This window comes from Curcuma longa, chromosome 8 (assembly GCF_044706935.1).
Source record: "Curcuma longa cultivar G26 ecotype Majalengka, Jawa Barat chromosome 8, ITB_CL_G26_1.1, whole genome shotgun sequence".
NCBI lineage: Eukaryota > Viridiplantae > Streptophyta > Magnoliopsida > Zingiberales > Zingiberaceae > Curcuma > Curcuma longa.
The window spans coordinates 3,002,836-3,023,774 of record NC_133868.1 but is presented as its reverse complement, the minus strand read 5'-3'; the positions used below and the strand labels follow the sequence as shown (position 1 = coordinate 3,023,774).

The window sequence follows — 20,939 nt, the reverse complement described above, 5'->3', positions numbered from 1 at the left end:
TTTAAGATATCGTATGCCCGTTAATTAAATGAGTTACTGACTACTCAATTAATTAACTTCTAATTCCAAGAGTAGTACCACTCAACTTTATTATCATGCCGGACTAAGTCCACCTGCAGGGTTTACATGATAATCCTTATGAGCTCCTCAAGGGGACATCATCAGCCTAAATAATTAGGACACAGATTCCTTCTATAATCAACAACACACCATATAAACAGCACTATCTCCCAACTCATCGGGCCTATTGATTTAATGAATAAATCTCACTCATTGACAAGTTAAAGAAATAAATACTAAGTATATGTGCTTGTTATTATATTGGGATTAAGAGAACGAATATCCATAATAACAGAGGTCTTGTTCTTTTATATAGTCAGTATAAATCGAACAACCTCAAACGGTCTTGCTCAATACACACATAGTGTACTAGTGTAATTTTATAGTCAAGATAGACTAATACCAATTACACTACAACCATTCCAATGGTTTATCCCAATCCATCTTAGTTGTGAGCTACTATTTATAGTTTATAAGAAACTGATAAATGTACCAAAGTGATTCTCAAAATCTTACATGTTATATAGTTTTTTGTTCCCGAATTTATAATTCACAAAGGATAAGAATTAGTTAACAATACTGTACTAGAAATATTACGCTCATGAATGGAAAATAAACATGGATATACCTTTCTCGACTTAATACATTTCCAAGCGAAGTGACCCTTCTTGTCATAGTTAAAGCAAGTCAGTTTGCTTTTAGGGTTCTTTCCATATTTATTTCCTTTGAATTGCTTCTTGTTTGGACCTAGCCCAGCAGCACTAGCTTCTTTTCCCTTTCCTTTCTTGGACTATTTTTTATTATTCTTATCTCCAGATGTTCTAATAGAACCTTTAGCTATAAAAGCTTGTCTAGAAATCCTTGCGGATTCAATTCTCTCTTCCTCCAGTTCAATATAGCATGAGACATCAACAAAATCTTTATACTTTCACTATGTATTAGATTCTGTATTAGATTCTATCGTCTTTCCAAGAATTAGGAAGGAACAGATTACTACCTGAACCTGTTGTTCATCAGTTAACTCAAGACTAGCAATCTTTAGCTCCCGAATTATATCGGTCATTTCCTTTAGATGTTGAGCCAAAAATCTTTATACTTTCACTATGTGTTAGATTCTGTTTCATCGTCCTCCAAGAATCAGGAAGGGAATGGATTACTAGCTGAACCTGTTGTTCATCAGTTAACTCATGACTAGCAGTCTTTAGCTCCTGAATCATATTGGTCATTTCCCTTAGATGTTGAGCCAAAAATCTTTATACTTTCACTATGTGTTAGATTCTGTTTCATCATCTTCCAAGAATCAGGAAGAGAACGGATTACTACCTGAACCTGTTGTTCATCAATTAACTCATGACTAGCAATCTTTAACTCCTGAATCATATTGGTCATTTCTCTTAGATGTTGAGCCATAAAATTATTCAGGTGTTTTTTTGTAACTGTCAAACTTAATTGTCAGTTGTCGAAGCTTACTAAAACTTACTCCACTATATTTTTCTCTAAAGAAAACCCAGACAGCATGAGTAGAGGGTAATGACTCATACTAAAAAACTAGGTCATCTACTATTGAACTTATCAATATACCCTTAGTAGTAGAATCATTTTTTTTCCATGCCTTATAGACATCAATAACACTTTTATGCTCTGTCGTCAGACCATCAATAGGTTATTTCATAACCTGATTGACAGTCTCCAAAACTTCTTGTTTCTCAAGAACATATGGTATCTTGAGATGCCATATATATTTTTTAATTATCCTCATTTAATTTTTCTCCTTTATTAAGTTCAGCTATGACATTTTTAGTAGTCATGATCTACCATAAATAAATACATTATTAGTTATTCAGTGTAAATTATATGTATGTATTGTTTTTTTATTGACTCAATGCAAATCTGAGTTGGTATACAAAATCAAATGATAACTATATTTCCATTCATCATTCGTATTGTTCAATATAATCAACATTGATCAATTATATTACATACATCTTATCAAATGAACTAATCATTTGAACTAATTATAAAATAAACATATCATTAAATGAATTAATCATTAAATGAACACATCATTAAATGAATTAAATGAACTCATCATTAAATTTAAGATTATTAATACATAACACTCTTTTTTATAAGTTTGTTAATACATAACATACTCTGCTAAGTCATAACATAAACAACTCTAAGAAACTAGATAGGTCACTACTCTCCCACTAGGACAGACATTAGTGCAGTAGTAATCAATATAATCTCTATCTTTCTTAACTCAGCTAGGACATTCTCAAACAAACCGACTTCTTGATACTTTGAATTCACATTTGGATTCTTTTGTAGATCCACTTTAATTTCTATAAGATCCTCTCGGAGAGGTATTCCATAATTATTCACTTAGACTAGATGTTGAAGTAGCTCTTTTTTCATCTCCACATATGTGATGCACCCCACTCCCATATATGGTGTGCTTACTACATTACGGCGTTTTGGTAATGATTGAACTAGAGCCCAAATCCGATAATTATCTAGGACAGAAAAATCCTGTTGCTCGAGTTTCCAAAATAAATTATCAAGTTTTCTCATGTGTCCTGTAACTCCATAAACAGGATCATATACTTTTTCCTCGATAGCCTCATTCACTTTATTTTGCAACACATCACGACAAGTCATAGTGCATATTGTCCATGCCATTTGAAATTGAAATTAATACAGTTAATACAAAACTGACTAACCAGTAACAAAACTGGTTCATTTTAATTCAAAATAAGCATATAACTAACACACTAAGAACACATATAAAAAAATTAAAAAAATAAATTTTTTCGATTTTAGGAGATCTAGTCGATTATCCGATCAACTACTGAATGCAGATTCTAAATGGTCCGAGTGCGATCGACTCCTCCTGAGGACCCCAAGCGCTACTACGCTTTGTTTGCCCAAGTCCGATAAAAAATAAACTCCTCAAGTCAAAGTCAAATTCAAGTAGGTACATCTTGGATGACTTGGCTAGCGTCCCCACTCGGCAAACCCAAGTCACACTGTTAACCAAGTCTGAATACTCACTCAGCATACCTGAGTCACTTGATTTGCGAACAATGCCAACTTTGTAAGTCAATCGAGTCCAAGTTGTTTAAATTTGAGTTTGTGTTGGATTCATCATCCGGAGTCTCATTCGACATCTTTATGCCACGCGAAGCCATTCGACATGATTTGATAGTCACGCTCAACCATTCGACAGTTGTGCTCTTGAGTACCAAAGCACTTAGTAGTACTTGACTGATCAAGTCAGAGTAGATTGTTGAGTCTCAATTGCAAGTTTAGTTTTCCTCATCAGAACTAATTTAATTATATTTTTATCTAAATTCAAATGAATTTTTTTAAAACTCTATTCAGTTTCATTTCAATTGAAATAGTAAAAGAAAATATCATATCTATTTCAACCCAATTGAAATAATTTTTTTAGAAGTACTGTTCACAAGAGTAATTTGATTTTTTTGCATGAACAATATAAATACTATTCATAAATTTTTTTAATATATATTTTTAGATGTTATTGTTCATCTTTAAAAAAATTTGCCATGAACAAGTGAACAATAACAAAGAAGAAAAAAACATGAATAATAAAATTATTAAAAAAACATGAACACTATACTGTTCGTGTTCGTGTTTCGTGATGTCCTTCATGTCCATTTTTTAATCAATATATTATTATGTCATATATATTTTTCGCATAATCACTATTCATTTTTTTATAATGAACATGAATAGTAAATAATAACAAAGAAGGTAAAAATATATGCATGAACAATATAATATTTTACGAACATGTTATATAAACAGTAAGTTCATAATTTTTTTTAATGAACTCCATGCATAGGCTTATCCTTATGCATATTTATGATGAGATAATTAAAAAATAAAATCATGCATTAAAAATTTGCTACTCTCATACCATTGTAGATTTAAATATATGAATTATCAAACAAAAATGATAAATACTTATAGTAATTTTTTATCGATCTTGTTCTTTGTACTTGTTGTCGAAAGGATGTTACGGATCGAACAATTCTGAAACCAAATCCCTATTGGTAATGGATATTCCTCCTCCGGAGAGATTTTCACAAGACGCATAGTTTTCAAAAAAATTCTGCAACCTTTTCCCTCAGAAACTTAGATACACTCTATTATAAAGAAGGGAAAGTAGTAAGATAAGTCATGAGGCAAGTGAGTAATTTTGGTAATTGTCCACGTTTCCCACTACTCTCATTACCAACATTTATTAGTGAAGGATTCACAAATTGGAAAAGTAAAGATATGTTAAATATTCATGTTGGCCAGCATGATAGTGAATATCATAAAACTCGAATGAATTATAAAGCTTTGATAAATCAAGATGCATTCAATCAATTTTGCATAAACAATTAATGCAAATGCGGAATGATTAGCGTATTCATCTCAATGCTTCTTTGATTGTATCAGAGTTTGTTAAGACAAGGAAATTTATTTCGAGGTCACAACGAAACTAAATGTTCTTTTAATCCAAGTAACTTTCTTATCCTACTGGAATTTTTAAGTGTAGGATCGGAATATGCGCTAGAGGGGGGGTGAATAGCGCGTGTCGCTTTTTCTCGAATCGTTCGTTTAACTATACAAATACTGAGCAGTGGAATTAGAAATAGATGGAATGGACACGCGGGATTTACTTGGTTCCTAACCCCCCAGAGTTAGTACGTCCAAGGCCTAATTCGGGAGGCGCCCGTCCACTAATGGTCTCCTTTCCGAACGTCGTTCGGAGGCGGAGAAACCCGTCTTACAGTCCAATAAATAATCAAATAAATTAACAATAGAAAATAAAGACAATAAATTAAATTCAAACTCTTGTTGCCGATCTGGAAGTCCTGAGCGCCGCGCACTCCTCCTGGATCTTCCCCGGTTGCAAGAACTTGGCCTCTTTTGCGTTTCACAGCACTACTAAATGATTAGGAAGGTTTCTGGCTTGAATAATCTTGTTTTTGGGCGTTCACCTCCTTTTATACTGCCCCTGAGTCGACTCCAGCAAGTCCTGAGTCGACTCCAGCTTATGTGGTGGATAAATATTCATTTTGGACGTTATCCCTTGCCTGAGTCGACTCAAATGAGCTTCTGAGTTGACTCTAGCCCCTTGGAGTCGACTCCAGCCCAAATCTGAGTCGACTAAAAAAACCTTTTTTGTAGATCTCTGAAAGAGCTTTCCAACGCATCCGACCGTGCCTCGTTTCGAGTCCCGAGTCAAAAGTTATGATCCGTTGAAGTTGACCCTGCATTATGATTCCTACAAAACAAGCATTAAAACAACCAAGCCAACCTAGCTTTACCTTGTGGGTCTAACTTCGGATTTCAACCGAAATCCTGGGTTAGTTTGACGTCTCCTATTCCACTCTAGAGACGCGCCCTTACCCACTCCACTCAGGAGAATTTATGTCAACCAAGTTCTCTAGACTTGTTGGACTTATGCTCGGCTCTGTCCTTGCCCCCCAGGATTTGTACTGCAACTGATCCTCCTGATCAGTCCAGCCCTTAGCTGCAGCTTGGTCCTCCTGACCAAGTCCAGCCTTCTACTGCAACTTGATCCTCCTGACCAAGTCCAGACTCTACCTGGTGCACTTTGACTCTTCCAAGACTTCAGCCTGATCCTCCAAATCAGGACTTCCCTTTGCCTAGCCTACAACTAGGACTTTTCCTTGCCCAGCTTCACTCACCAGGAGTTCTCTTGCCCGATCGTCCAGATCAGGACTTCCCTTGCCTAGTCTAACCGACCAGGCCTTCTCGCTCACTTCCACACATCCAAACATTAAGTCCTGTTTGGATCAACCCTTGGTCAAACTGACCAGACTTAGGTGTATTGTCAAACATCGAAACTCTAGGCAAGATCTTAGTGCATCTTGCACCAACATTAAGTACTTATAATAAAAAGATTAATGATGTGAAATTGAAAACTACTTTTAAAATTGTAAGTTAATATCACCTGGTGATTCATTGCTCTTTATTTTAGTTGATGAAGCTTGTGATGTGTCAATAAAGACACAAATATTAGTTGTTTTTGTGTTATGTGGATAATAGTGGACATGTAAATGAACGTTTTATCCAAATTGAATAAGTTATCAATACTACAATACTCTCACTTAACTTTGTCATTGATAAGATGTTCATTAAATACAATTTGAGCATGTCTAAGTTGAGAGGACATGATTTTGATGGAGCAAGTAATATGCAGAATAAATTTAATGGTTTAAAAATACTTATTTTAAAGGAGACCCCATGTGCATTTTACATATATTATTTTGTCCATCAACTTCAACTAGCTCTTATAGTTGTAGCCAAAGAAAAATCTTTTGATTTTTAATTTCTTTCGTGTTGTTGGTGATGTGGTAAATGTTATTGGATCATTTTACAAATGTTTTGATCTTTTTCAAGAGAAACATTTAGATTTTATTATTAAGACATTAGAGAGGGATGAGATTGCAAGTGATCGGGGACTTATTCAAGAAACTACCCTTCAACATGCTGGGGGGTACACGTTGGGGGTGACATTACAATTCTTTAATATAATCAACTTAATTTCTATGTTCTCTACTATGAATGATGTGCTTAAAATGATTTCAAAAGATGATTCTAGTTCTCATGATAAAAAAAATTGAGACATTTAATTTATCAGAGTCAATACTTTTATTTGATTTTGTATTCAATTTACACTTGATGAAATATGTCTTAAGGATTTCAAGTAAATTATTGATTGCATTGCAAATGAAAGATCAGATATTATGAATGTAATGGATTTGGTACAAGTATGCAAATACTGGCTTTAAAGTATAATAGATGATGGTTGAGATTCAATTTTAGAAAAGGTTCATTGATTTTGTTAGCAACATTACATTGATGTTCTTAAAATGGATGATATGTTCACACGCTGGCTACCACGTGGTCGTTTTCATCGTAATCCACTAGAAGTGATAAATATGTATAACTATCGTATTGATTTATTCTATGATATTATTAATATGCAACTTTAAGGATTAAATGATCGTTTCTAGGGGTAGGTACGGAGTTATTCTTTTGTGTAACTTGTTTGTGTCTATAAAACTCATTTTTGGCTTTCGTCAAGAAAAAAATTAATGCAACTAATTGAGTTTTATCTATAAAATTTTTAAAATTTGATCTTCTTTATACTTGATGATCAACTCATCTTGAAACTTATATATGTGATATGCGTTCTAACAAACATTTTAAAGATCAACAGACTTTTGTAATCTTTCAAAAAAGTTAGTTATATTAAATAAAAGTATGGTGTACTTATTACTTTATAAGCTTTTGATATTGATATTAATTTTATTGATTGTGATTGTGACTAAAAAAGATAATATTTTATATTATAAGAATTTTGAAAGACAGATTGCACAATCGAATAAATAATCATTAGATAAATGATACTTTTATTATTTTAATAAAAAAACATATTTATAATGGTAAATTCTACGCCGGGATCAAAACGTCCATAAAGTGCAAAGATACTTTCAAAACTTTTGGGACATGATTGAATTGGTTAATGCGGGACAGATTTATTAAAGTGGATACGTGTTGAATTTCAGAGCAATGTCCTCGTTCGTAATGGTCAACTACATCTTATCGATTTATTTTTTCACAAATGATCATAGAACTGACGGTGTGAGACCGTTAGGATGATGGATTCTATCTTTGCTGAAACCAAGCGAAGATATTTAGCTAGTTCAACACTAGTTCATCGACTGGACTCGGACCATCCTACGCCTGAGTCAGAACGCGCACGGAGTGCGTATATAGTTCCACGGTGCGGCAACGCCGATTCGAAACGGCGTGGCACGATGACTCGGAGGAAAAGCGTGGTTGTAAAACGAGAGCAGATTCGCGACCAAAATGTCCTCCACAGGTTCCGCCCGCCCCACACTCCTTATCTCCCTCCCTCTCCCTCTCTTTCTCTCCCGCTCACCTCCTCCTTCATCTTCACGATCCGAATTCGAACTCAACTAGGAGCGAACAACGCAGCGGTCGATCCCAATGGCGACCGAGATGGCCTGCCTCTCGTCGCTCGTCTCCCCGCGCCGCCCTGCCGTGCTCCGTTCCCCCTTCCGCCGCCGATCCTCGCACCTACTCTCCCCTTGCGCTTTTCATCTCACCTCGCACCTTCGATCTCACGGAAACTTTGGTCGCAGAGCCCACCCCCGCACCTTCAGAGCCACCGCCGACCAGCCAGGTTAGAAGGACCTTGCTTTTTTGGATGAAGGTGTATGGGTTGTTCTATTAATCGTGTTTTGGGTCTGTTTTAATGCATTTATGGACTAGGGTTGTGTTCTTCCTTTGTTAATGTTCTATTCTTTTTTTCTTTGAACGAATCCATCTTAGATCATTAGCCGCATTCAGTGTGTGAATCCGGGATGTAACGATATATTTTGCCCAAATAGATGATGCCCTAAAAGCTTGCTCACATAGTAAATGGCCTTTGAAGTATATTCAGATTTGTCAAACTTTGATAAAGAATATGTATGCATGCATCGCAGTAGAATTGAATTTTAAAATAGGCTTTGGAATCCCAATGGCTTACCATTGCAAAATTGCTTACTAATATTTTTCCCTCCAGTTAATCACATATTTGCCTTACATGATACAACAAGATGGCACTCCATTTAGTGGTGTAAAAAAAACAGTTCTTAGTAATGCAAGGAGATTTTAGGTAGGGCGGCGCCAACAAAGAGCAATGAAAAAAATGTGCATTTTCATTTTAATAAGCACCCGACATATATAAATACAGAGTCTATAAGTATCACATATTTGCCTTACATGATACAAAAAGATGGCGCTCAAAAAACAGTTCCTTAGTAATGCACAGAGATTCTAGGTAGGGTGGCTGCTAACAAAGGGCAATGAAAAAAAATGTGCATTTTCATTTTGATAAGCATCAACGTTAACAAGCACTTATAGACTCTGTATTTATATATGTCAGGATATTACATTTAATATAGATGATAAGACCTTTTTTAAGAGCAATGATATGCAGCATGAAAAAATGCAGCATGAAATCAACATGACACACTGCATGCAGTGGGTCCCACATCCATGTAGTGGAACCCACAGCTATGCAGTTAAGTGTGTTATGTTGGTTTCATGCTGCATTTTTTCATGCTGCATATCATTTCTCCTTTTTTAATACCAAACTGGTACAAACTCTTGTGAGATGAAAAAGGCTGATAATTAATTCAGCATAATTTGTTTCTTTTTATGCCCTATTTTTTTTCAAATATCACCAAGATATATATATATTCTTTAGGTTAAAGTACTTTTTTGATATTTGAGGATCTGTGGCATGGGAAACATTGGTCATTTCATCTACTCCATGAATAGCCAGTGAGATTTCATAAATAATTCTAATTCCAGAGTAGTTTTTGTTTTGATGCGGCTCTAATTATTGCTTTTTTTAAAGATGTTTCTATTCATTTTGTTTTAGCTGTTTGTTTTGTGTGTCTACACGCATATTATACTGAAAACAATAATTAGTAAAGAGAGGGAAGGTATAGACGTTGAGGGGGGAGGAAGGCTTACATCAAATCTTGGCAATCCTCCCCTTCAATTTGGTAAGGATTATAATATGGTGTTAGGGTTTCCTTTATAGGGTTTCCAAAAGACTTCTAATTCCAGATTGAGTTTTTGTTTTGATGCAGCTCTAATCATTGCTAGTTTTAGGTTAATGTTTCTATTCATTCTGTTTTATTGGTTTGTTTTGTGTGTCTACATGCATATTATATTGAAAAACAATAATTAGTAAAGAGAGGGTAAGGGAAAGAATCGATGTGGAGGGGGGAGGAAGGCTTACATCAAATCTCGGCAATCCTCCCCTTCAATTGGTAAGGATTATAATCCGGTGTTAGGATTTCCTTTATAGGATTTTCCATATTGTGAAAATGGAGCACTTGATTGCGTTTACATATATGTAATGTTATACCTCTTACAGTTATGTCAGTCATACCCCATTTGAGACTAAACTATATACTCTACCAGAATACATTTTCAATGGTCATCCATTACATCCTAAATGTAGTCTCACATCTTTTTTATGCGTACAGGTCAGGTTCAGAATGACGAAGTTGTTGATAGCAAAATCCTACAATATTGCAGCATAGATAAGAAGGATAAAAAGACGATAGGAGAGCTTGAACAAGAATTTCTTCAAGCTTTGCAAGTATTATAACTGCATGATCATGACTTTGTTTTGTTTTGATCTATTCTTACCTTCTTTTTTTTTTCTTTTTCTTCTTATGTGTGTAGTCATTCTATTATGACCAAAAGCCAATAATGTCAAATGAAGAATTTGATAATCTCAAGGAAGAATTAATGTGGGAGGGAAGCAGTGTGGTCATGCTAAGTATATCATCTGTTTTCTCAAGTCTATTGAATTTTCCTTATTTGTCTCTGCCTACTAGCAACTAAATGTTTGAAGACTGCTTGAAAATCAGCATCATTGCTTTTTGTTCATTTAACAGGTCCAGATGAGCAGAGGCTTTTGGAAGCTTCAATGGCTTACAAGGCTGGAAAACCCATAATGACAGATGCTGAATTCAATGAACTGAAGCTGCGACTAAAGGTTCACTAATCTTCTTTTTAGCACATTTTGGGTAAAGTAGAAGTGACTGTTGAATAGAATAACATAAAGATTTTGTCTAACACAAGCTTCCAGATAAAGTGGTCATGGATAGTCAACCTTAAGCAGCCTTATTTTGCAAGTAGAGCTGTTTCCAATCCAAAACATGACATTGTTATATTGTTTATTTTAATTTTTTTCTTCTCCTTTTCTTGAATTCAATACTGTTGGGATCGTCCCGATGAAATGCACGTGTTTATACGTTTCACAAACGTGCGCAACAGAAATAAAATAAAAAATTAATAGAAAATTATTTAAAACACATGCAATACGTGTAGGAAATAACAGTGTACAAGGTATAACAGGATAACAGGAAATAAAATTTTGCAGAATAACAAATTATTCAATGCGTACCTTATTGATGACGTTGAGCGAAGTTGGCATCAATCGAGCGGTCTTTGTCGAAATTCCGCCTCTACTGGTGATCTACGTCAAGCTCTCGTTTGAACGTCTTTCGAAGCCACGAGTCGCGTCATCGTCTTCGGTACTAGCTGATAATCGATAACGATCGATTCGAGAGAAAAATCTTATTTCGAAAAACACACAACAACGTTTGTTGCGATCGTTTTTCGGGATTTTCTAACTATCACTGGAAATCGTATTTCCGATATAGTTTTTGGTGGTCAACCATTAATCTTCACTTTAGGGCAAATGGTCGAAACCTTTTCGACATTGATGGAATAATTTCTGGAACGCTTCATAAGCTCCCAGCTATAGTAAATCCCAATAACAAAACTCTACGACTAAATCTTAACCTTCGACAACGCCTTGTGGGGTTGGAAACGATTTCCGGCCATCGAGGATGTTTTGATAACAGTCTCAAAAGACTCCTTTCTGATAGCGGCTTCGACAAAGCTCTCTCCGGCAAACAAGCTCTCTCTTCGGCAACAAGGCAGGCGTATGACGGCCGACGATTGGAGGATGAAGCTTGGGTCGGCGATTGTCAGGAAAATAGGGGCTAGTAGTGCTCGCGTGGGTCAGGAGTCGGCGGTACACGAGCTAGGGTTTCTTCCTTGGCTACTTCCCTCTCCCACGCGGTCGACGCTCAGGTGAAGTCGAGGTCGGCAGCTCTCGCAATTCTGCTCGGCGGTTGACACGAACAGGGGACGATGAGCAGAGAAAATCGGTCTTCGGGAAAGGCCGCCTTACTCGGGATCGGCCGCCACGCTTGCGCCATCGGATCAGCAGCTCTAGGGCATCTCCTCCCCAAAGCTGGCGACGCTTGCACGGACGGGAATCGACAGATGGCGCCGCGCTTGGGAGATGATGATGAACAGGGCAAAAAAATCACGATTCACTATTTATAGAAAAGCTACAGTGCTTCTTAGGTTTTTCTCGAAGTGGGCAGAGTAAACCGGACGACTCGCAGTTGAATCGGACGAAAACAGGCTGAATCGGACCAGGTTATTGTAGCGAACCGAACCACTACTATAGCAAACTGATTTACTTTTGGTTCGCTTGGTTCAATAACCAAACAACCTTGATCGAAACTAGTTTTGTTTAATTCATCTTCATAAGATGAAATTCCTCATCTTTTTTGTTTTGCCAAAATCTTTTCCATCATGTACCAAACCAAGTTGGTTCAAAATCGAATTATTTAGTTCAATAACCAACAGATTGGTTTTGCCAAAATCTTTTCCATCATGTACCAAACCAAGTTGGTTCAAAAGAATTATTTAGTTCAATAACCAACAGATCTCCGATTTGAACGAAGTCAATTTTGTTCATTTCGTCTTCATAAGACGAATTCCATCATTTTGTCTTTTGTTCGGTCCAACCAGACTTTATTTCTTTCATTCTGAGAATTCAATTCTCAAATTCGTTTTAAGTCCTTCGGAGAACTTGTAGTGCGTGTGACCTAATAGGTTCCCGGTTATGTTGGCCGTCCGTAATTAACTATTAATTACGGAATAATCATGAGTAACACCTAGTAGTACATTATGATCCCCAATTGATCGAAAAATCAATGATTAATTTCAGAACATTTTTAAACCTTTCAGCAACTTCAATTAAACGTGCCTCATTTCTTTCACTATTTTATACCCGCTTGGTTTAGGACATGGTCTATATATATTAGTCCCCACTAGGTTAACTACGTCACATCTAATTTCGTTCATTTCGTCTTCATAAGACGAATTCCATCATTTTGTCCTTTGTCTGGTTCAACCAGACTTTATTTCTCTCGTTCTAAGGATCCAATTCTTAAACTCGTTTTAAGTCCTTCGGAGAACTTGTAGTGCGTGTGACCCAATAGGTTCTCGGTTATATGTTGGCCGTTCGTAATTAATCATTAATTACGAAACGATCATGAGTGACATCTAGTAGTACATCATGATCCTCAATTGACTGGAAAATCAACGATTGATTTTAGAACATTTCTAAATCTTTCAACAACTCCAATTAAACGTGTCTCATTCTTTTCACCATTTTATACCTGTTTGGTTCAGGACATGGTCTATGTGTGTCAGTCCCCACTAAGCTGACTACGTCATACTTAGTCCAAGCTAGTTTTTTTGTCTTGTGGATTCAAGTTACTTGTACATGTATCCAAGAGTGTTATACTCTTGATATGTAATGCTGTGGCCAAAGATTTTTTAGTAACAATCCTGACAAGCGACTGCAGGGTATACGTCTCCTTTTCCAAGGAGCGGTGAATCCTCTGTGGGTTATTCAAACACCTTCGGGACTTCGATTTATACCCAATCATCCTGGGTCCACATATTCTCGGAGATGTTTGCTTAAGATGTCAAAGTATAAGCCACCATGACCAAGGTAACTTGAATACCGCAAGTCAAAGGAAAATCGCACTTAAGCTGCACTGAGATCTTCATTGACATATGTATAGAATCATATGAAGTCTCAAGGCAGGTCATTTCAATGAACTGATTACCTTTAACCAACATCCACATTTAACTCTCAACATTAAATGTCTCCAGTCAGCGAGATCAGCTACTTGGCTAACTATATAGTTTAAAACGTGCTAGTCTCGACAGAATCGATGACGTCCGTGCTCATCAATTCCTCGACTAGGGATAATTTCAATACATTCATAATTGCACATGTAGATATGCTCGCTAGTTGTAATCTAATCACAAATTCTCTCATGCTATGAATCGTATTGCAGACATTCAGTAAATGAGTTTAAGATCTAATCAAACACTTAAAAAATATACACTTAAATAGTGAGTTGGTTTTTATCTAATAAATAGTATAACTGTAAAACGATTGCCATAGGACACCTCCCAAATCTAACAAATACTAGTTTTCATGTGAAAATGTTAGATGTGTTATTATTAGGTAACTATTTATTTGCAACTATCATCATCATCAAATCTTATCAATCTCAATCTTTTGAACTATTTGCAAAGTTTTCACTAGTAATATTTATACAAATTAAACAATATTTATTACATTAGAGTTTTCTTTGTGCTAATTGATTTGTCTGATTTAAATCTATAAATAACCTTTGATCATGTTAGTATCATGGCTTGAAATCTTGTATACTGCTTAATGGCACGGTTAAAACACATCGTTTGAAAAATTATCGAAACTGAATACCACTTGATGGTAGCACAAGAAATCTATTTGTGTGAATGAATTATGTCGATGAGTATCATGTCATATTGACATTTGACATCTTTTGACATGTTACAAAACACGTCAAGATGAAGTGAAATAATGTTTATTATCTTTTTGTAGATTTTATCCATATAGTACAATGTCACAATACAATGTCAAAAATTTATCATTCTAGATGAGTTAGCTATACAGTTGTGTTTCTTTTTTTAATTTTTTAATTTCCTTTGCCTTCACCTTCACCTTCGCCTCCAATTCTCCACCGGTACCATATGTAGGAAACCGACATAGTATTGTTCCAATCAATGTCCACAGCACCGAGCCACATAGATTGAGATTTTGAAACTTGGTTAATACCATCTCAATATTTTTTCTTTCTTATTTATATATATTGGAACTGCACCTAATTGCCTCTTGATAGTATTTTTCTTTTTTACATATCGATTTGCTGTTCAACATACCATATTTTGGAGACATTGAACTTTATTCTATGATTCTATTTGATTTTTTTCTTCTTCTTTGTAGATATTTATTTCCTTTTGTTTTTGTGTTCTAGTATACATTATTATTATTATTTCCCTTACATTTCTTCTAGAAAGAAGGGAGCAGCACTGTAGAAGAAGGCCCACGATGTAGTATCCGAAGTAGGAAGGTATCTTCTTCTTATATTTCTTCAATTATGTAATAGATTTGTGAAATTTTTAATTCCAGATTTTTTTGTGTCCTATATAGTAACATATTATATAATTGATCATTCTAATTATTTTTTGCATGCTTATTTTGATGTAATTCTTGTTTAATTGTTTTATTTTACCTTTCAGCAAGAATGAATAACTAGTCAAGCTAATGTATCTCATTAAGTGGATTTCAGAAAGTCCTTGAGAGAATGTTGAGAATATAACCTTAGCAATTTTTTTTTCACTACATACTTTTCCAAGATCATGCTTCCAAGGTTCTCTTAGAACTGGTTATTTATGTATTATGGAATTCATATAATATTTAAATCATCCACTTACTAGTTTAGTTAACTGATTTGCTATTTATTTTACTTTGCTGAGATCATGCACTGTTGGATGTTAATGGGAAAATGATCAACTTGAATAACATCACATTGTAATGATCATTTGAGGTTAGTACTCATAATTGCACTCATGATGACGTGTGTGGATCTGTGTGATGCTGGTACTTTTTTGAAATCTCAGATATATAGTGGTTGGGTTTTTCATGCTTCCGAGGCCAATAAATTCTAGAGGTTGGCTTTTCACTGTTGACCAACTAAATAATAAGTGATTTGAAGAGAAGAAAGCCTTATAATACCTGAATACAGAATTGTGTCCAACCTAAGAGATTATATATCTAACTTTGAAATGTCACTAGCAAGATTCTTAGTGATAGAAATTGTATACAAGAATTGCAAGCAGAAATAAAAGTTACTTTTATTGTTATTTGCACAGGTTTATAGTGACTTATCTGTTGACTACTTCAAGATGTTCCTATTGAATGTGCCTGCAGCTGTAATCGCTCTTACACTGTGAGTGATACCTTTTCCCATAATGCATACATTATATGATGATTGAGTCTATCAATCTTTTGTAATTAAATTTAAGCAACACTTATTCTCAGGTTACTTACATGACTGTTGTTTCTTTACTCTCTCTATTCAGGAAACACTTTCCACAATTGTACGGTTTGATCTTGAACATGGTTGTCTAAATTGGAATCAATGTCAAGAACAAATGGTCAAAGAAACCTAAATAGCAATTATATCAAATGCGTAGGATAGGTGAACTTGGTATCATTTAGAAAAAATCAAAAAGAAAAAAATGCTTCGTACATGAAATAACAGATTGTGTTCAATCAGGATGTACATTATATTTCATTAAATATCATATAATTAATCACAAATATGTCTAGTATAGTGTGAAATTATTGTTATTATTTGATAAAATTATGTTTTATAACTATTAGATAATAGTAAATTACCAATATAAGTGTATACACATTAGATCATTAATTAATAATAAATTGTATCTAATAATACTGAAGCAATAAATAACAAAAATGTACTATAGTATATAATTTCATCAAAATATCAAAATATATCACACTAATTGTTAAAATCATATTTATTACTACAAATTTAGTAATAATAATATATGATTGATATTATTGATAAAACTATATTTGCTTTTATATGGCTCAATTGCTTCCTTAATCACATCTAGGTTTCTCTCAATTAATAGTAATTTTGTTTAATCGACTCTAAAAGAGAGAGATACATGAGATTGGGGGTCTAGTTGGTGGTTGTTTATGAAGTAACCTGCTTGTGCCTGTTTGCTAGAGTTCAATTTGGAGTTGGCATAAAGCTCGCTGAAAACCTTGAATTTTTTGAATCAACCTAATTTAGACAAATTTTCAACCATTTTCATCCAATTTTGTTCCTAATTTGGCAAAATTTCAATTGTTTCCATCAATTTCTAGTGCAATTTAAATTATCTATAGGTAATTTATTTAAATCTCAAGTTTTTTTTAGAACTTCGCTACGATCATTTTGATATTACCAATTTCTCATGAAAGATTGGAATTTCCTTTATTGATAACGAGCCAACATAGGCAATCCACATCACCCAATATTGACAACCATGATCTTGAAGTTATAAGGAATTAAAAGAGTAGAAGAAAACCCAGCCACGCTGAATGATGAATATATGAACTTCTTGTTGCATTTCCCTGTTTCAATATGAAGCTGAAGTTTGGGAACCTCTAATAGACACTGCATAGCTGTAAATTGTTGCATACGGTAACATGAAATACGTTTCTATAATCAATAATCTTAAGGTGCCAACGAGCTTCATTGGTGAGAGCCTTTGAAGTTGTTGTGGCCAGGGTTCACTCTTGTGGTGTTTGTCCCTTTATCTTTTCAAAAAATAGTCTAACCTGCACAGTCCAGCTGTCACATTCTTATAACAGTATTCCTAAATCGATTTCATCTACTTTCTTTTATAACAGGTTTTTCTTTCTAGATGATTTGACAGGCTTTGAGATCACATATCTTTTGGAGGTAATATATCTTCTATATCTTTAGTGTGTTTCCTGATTTCTACCCTGACCATGAAGTTGGAGTTCAGTGCAGAAAAACAGTAACAAGCTGAATTAGTTGTCATAAGGTTTGATGCATAATTATTTCTGCAAAGTGGTTTAGTTAACATAGCCAACATCCATGAGTTTTAATGCGTGATGTGCTTGAATTCTAGATTACAAGGAATACACTAACAATTCCATCTGCATCCTTCAAAAGCTTATAGCCTGTCAGCACAAGCACTTTCACCATTGTAAATGACCATGTATACTAATTTATTGAACCAATAGCCACCACTTTGATAGTCCGGTATCTACAATTTTCTGGCTGCTTAGGCAAACAAGCGGCTACAGAGAAGTGAAGTTTGAGGAGCATTATCTCTATAGAAAACTAATTATGTATATCTTGTTCTTCAAAATAAAAAATAAATACCACTATTGTCATCGAGGTCACTAGCTAAAAGATATTCTCTCAAATCATTTTGAAATTTCAATTCAATACTGTTTTGCATACAAAATGCTTACTTGACTGTCAGGGTCAAGGAATATACACGTCATCAAGGATACCCTAAAACTAATTTACCAAATGAATTTTCAAATTCAAGAAATTCATTGGTTGAGTTGGAATCCTTGGAGAAGAAAATGTTTTTCCTATCATCTTTATACTTGAAGCGGTAAGATAACAACCATACACATGTTTATTGGCTGTCGGGGGTAATTCTAGGTTTCTACTGCTGCTAATGTCATGATCCAGATGAATCCATTTAACCCATTTGTGTTGCATATCAAAATATTATTGCCAATTAATGTTTCAAATTTTATGTTGTCATGATGCAGTTACCAGAGCCCTTCAGCTTCATTTTTACATGGTTTGCTGCTTTACCATTAATTTTTTGGATAGCACAAGCAATTACAAATGCCATAGTGAAAGATTTTCTCATCTTGAAGGTACGCCTCCATTGATCTCAGCAACTCTTAGTAGTTTCTTCTTTCGTTCACGAAATGCTAAATTGATTTTACCATTCATCATTTAGGGGCCCTGCCCGAACTGTGGTACAGAAAACGTTTCCTTTTTTGGGACTATATTGTCAGTGCCAAGTGGTGGCTCTACAAACACACTCAAATGTTCAAAGTGAGTAATTTTGACCTTTCCCCCCATTGTGTTTCTTAATACTCGTTTTCCTACTATTTTGATTTCAGTAATAATACACGTTGAATATTTAACAGCTGTGGCACTGCATTGGTGTATGACGCAAGTTCACGGTTGATTACACTACCAGAGCCAAGTGAAGCATAAAGGTAAACCTAATAATAATAACCTTTTCTGAAGACTAATTTTATTAAGAACTGACCAAGGCTTGGATATTGCCAATACTAGGATATAAAACCAAAAGCTAGGAAAACATCATTTAACTTGTTTAATCCTCAGTTATTCCATCTAAAGCCGTAGAGTTAATTATTGAATCTGTAGACTTATGCTATATACAGAACAAAATATACTAAAACATCAATTCTAACTTAGGTCTAAAGAAAACATAAAATGTAAACACACTACCATGTATTATGGTGTGTTTCTGCCCTCATGCAAAACTTTTGAGCAAGATGAGCAGAGTTGGTGGTTTATTTCAGTTGGAAAAGAAAATAGGAAGTTAGGAACTTCAAATTTCAGTGCTAAGTGTTTTTGCTCAGCAAAAAAATGGAGGAAATATCAGTTGTCCTATATCATAGAAGAGTAAAACCACTAAGAATACTTTATAACTTGTAAAAACCATTTGACGATTGTATGTCCAGTGTCCATAAAATATGCCAGCGTTGTCCATATCCACCATCTTTCCTTGTCTTAAATTCTCTTTCCATTCTTGCCCATGGTTGGCTGACTGAGCATGTGTGATGAAGGCCCTTCAATTACATTTCTACCATACGTACAATGGGCTAAAGTGAGAGAAATGCGCTTAAAATCTAGAAAAGACCAATTCGACACATTAGTATATTGCACTGGTCTATCATAGTTGCATCGGGAAAGGAAATTTGAGTTCAATTATTTTTCTCTTTCGTAATGTCAGGGGAAAAGTACCTTGTTTCTGATTTACTTGGGAGATTTTTTTATCACAGCAAGTACCAATATTGAAATTACTTTTGCTGTTCAACTATGAATTTTGTCACGTTTATTTCTTCTGTACATCTCGTGAAGATAATTTAGTTCTCATTCTTGTTTAGTGTTTACAAATACATGTTCCATGCTTAGCTCAAGCTTGGTACATGAATTTTCATCTTTCTGATCAGGTAGACATCAAAGAAATAAAAATATTTTTGTGTTGGACATATAGAGGGGAAAATATTTTTTCCTTTGAATCAGATTAGTTGGAGCTGATCAAGCAGCTAGTTATAGAGGGGGGAGAGAGGGATAGGCTGGGTGCCTCATTCAGGCCACCTAACCCTGCCCAACTGGCCTTGTCTGCTTGGCCAGTCCACCCTGCCAAATTGATCGCCCTACCTAAATGTAGGCAGAGTTCAGAGCTTGGAGGGTAGATGATGAAGAGGAATTTATAGAGTATTTGATTTGCAAATGAGTGAGGGTGGAGGGCAGTTGACGAAGATGAATATATTGATAAGTATTTGATTTGCAAATGAGTGAATAAACGACCTACTTTCTTCAAACAAGTTATTTTTCTCAAAAGACTATTTTTAGGAATCAAAAGGAATTTTTTGATTAATAATAATTTTTCATTGCCCCAAACACTGAAAAATTTACAGAGCATCTTCTTAGTAATATTTTCAGTGAAACACATAAAAGTTTCTTGAGCTCTTCAACTGGTAAACCATAATTGCAGTCTTTGGATGATTTAGCTATCAACCATGTTCATATCAGTACCAGAGTTTCAACATATTGGTCCAATGATAATTTCAGTGATTTGTTCGCGGTGTCAGTACATTAAATTTAAAATAAGTAGTAAATTAGTCCATGGAGTTGCCTATTTTGTTACCGGTGCTTGACCTAGCTGTTCCCCATCTTTGTTTCTGTTAAATCATTTCTCAACAGGAGTTTATTCTTGGCTACCATCAACACTGGTTTATTGATTCCTCCACTGCATTATTGACTGCCGCTTCCTTGATGGGACAATTTGATTGATTGATCAATTAACCCAAAAACTGTTAGAAAATAAATCATTATACATTTTTATCAGTCACCTTATCTTTAGATTACCTATTTACTAATTCTTTTACATCTTCAGGAATTACACTCCCATAAAGAAGTGCATAACAAGTGTGCTGTTTGAACTCCAATTTCTCATACGTATGGTTTTGGAGAGCCTCAAGTCATTGCCAATCAACGGAAAGGTAGTTGTATATGTACATACAATAAACCTACTATAATTTGAGTTCTGAACTAAAGCTTGCTCAGTAATGTAAGTTCCCTGTGCCATAATAAAATGTAGAAAAGAAAAGCAATTTCCAGGTAATGATGAATTTTTCTTTGAGAGGCATTAATTTTGGACTCTCAAGCTTAATACAGTTCATTCGAAACTAT

The 20,939-nt window shown here is 34.9% G+C and overlaps 1 protein-coding gene across 1 annotated transcript; it reads left to right on the top strand.

Annotated features, from left to right (window-relative positions):
- The first annotated feature begins 8,017 nt into the window (after nucleotides 1-8,017).
- LOC141833167 (PGR5-like protein 1B, chloroplastic) lies at nucleotides 8,018-20,871 on the top strand. The gene is made up of 11 exons (XM_074720555.1): nucleotides 8,018-8,317; nucleotides 10,182-10,297; nucleotides 10,384-10,480; nucleotides 10,599-10,699; nucleotides 14,928-14,984; nucleotides 15,787-15,863; nucleotides 17,342-17,393; nucleotides 18,248-18,358; nucleotides 18,445-18,542; nucleotides 18,638-18,709; nucleotides 20,644-20,871. Exons 1-10 carry the CDS (start codon nucleotides 8,122-8,124, stop codon nucleotides 18,705-18,707), a joined length of 975 nt encoding a protein of 324 aa, XP_074576656.1. The 5' UTR covers nucleotides 8,018-8,121; the 3' UTR covers nucleotides 18,708-18,709; nucleotides 20,644-20,871.
- The last annotated feature ends 68 nt before the right edge of the window (nucleotides 20,872-20,939 follow it).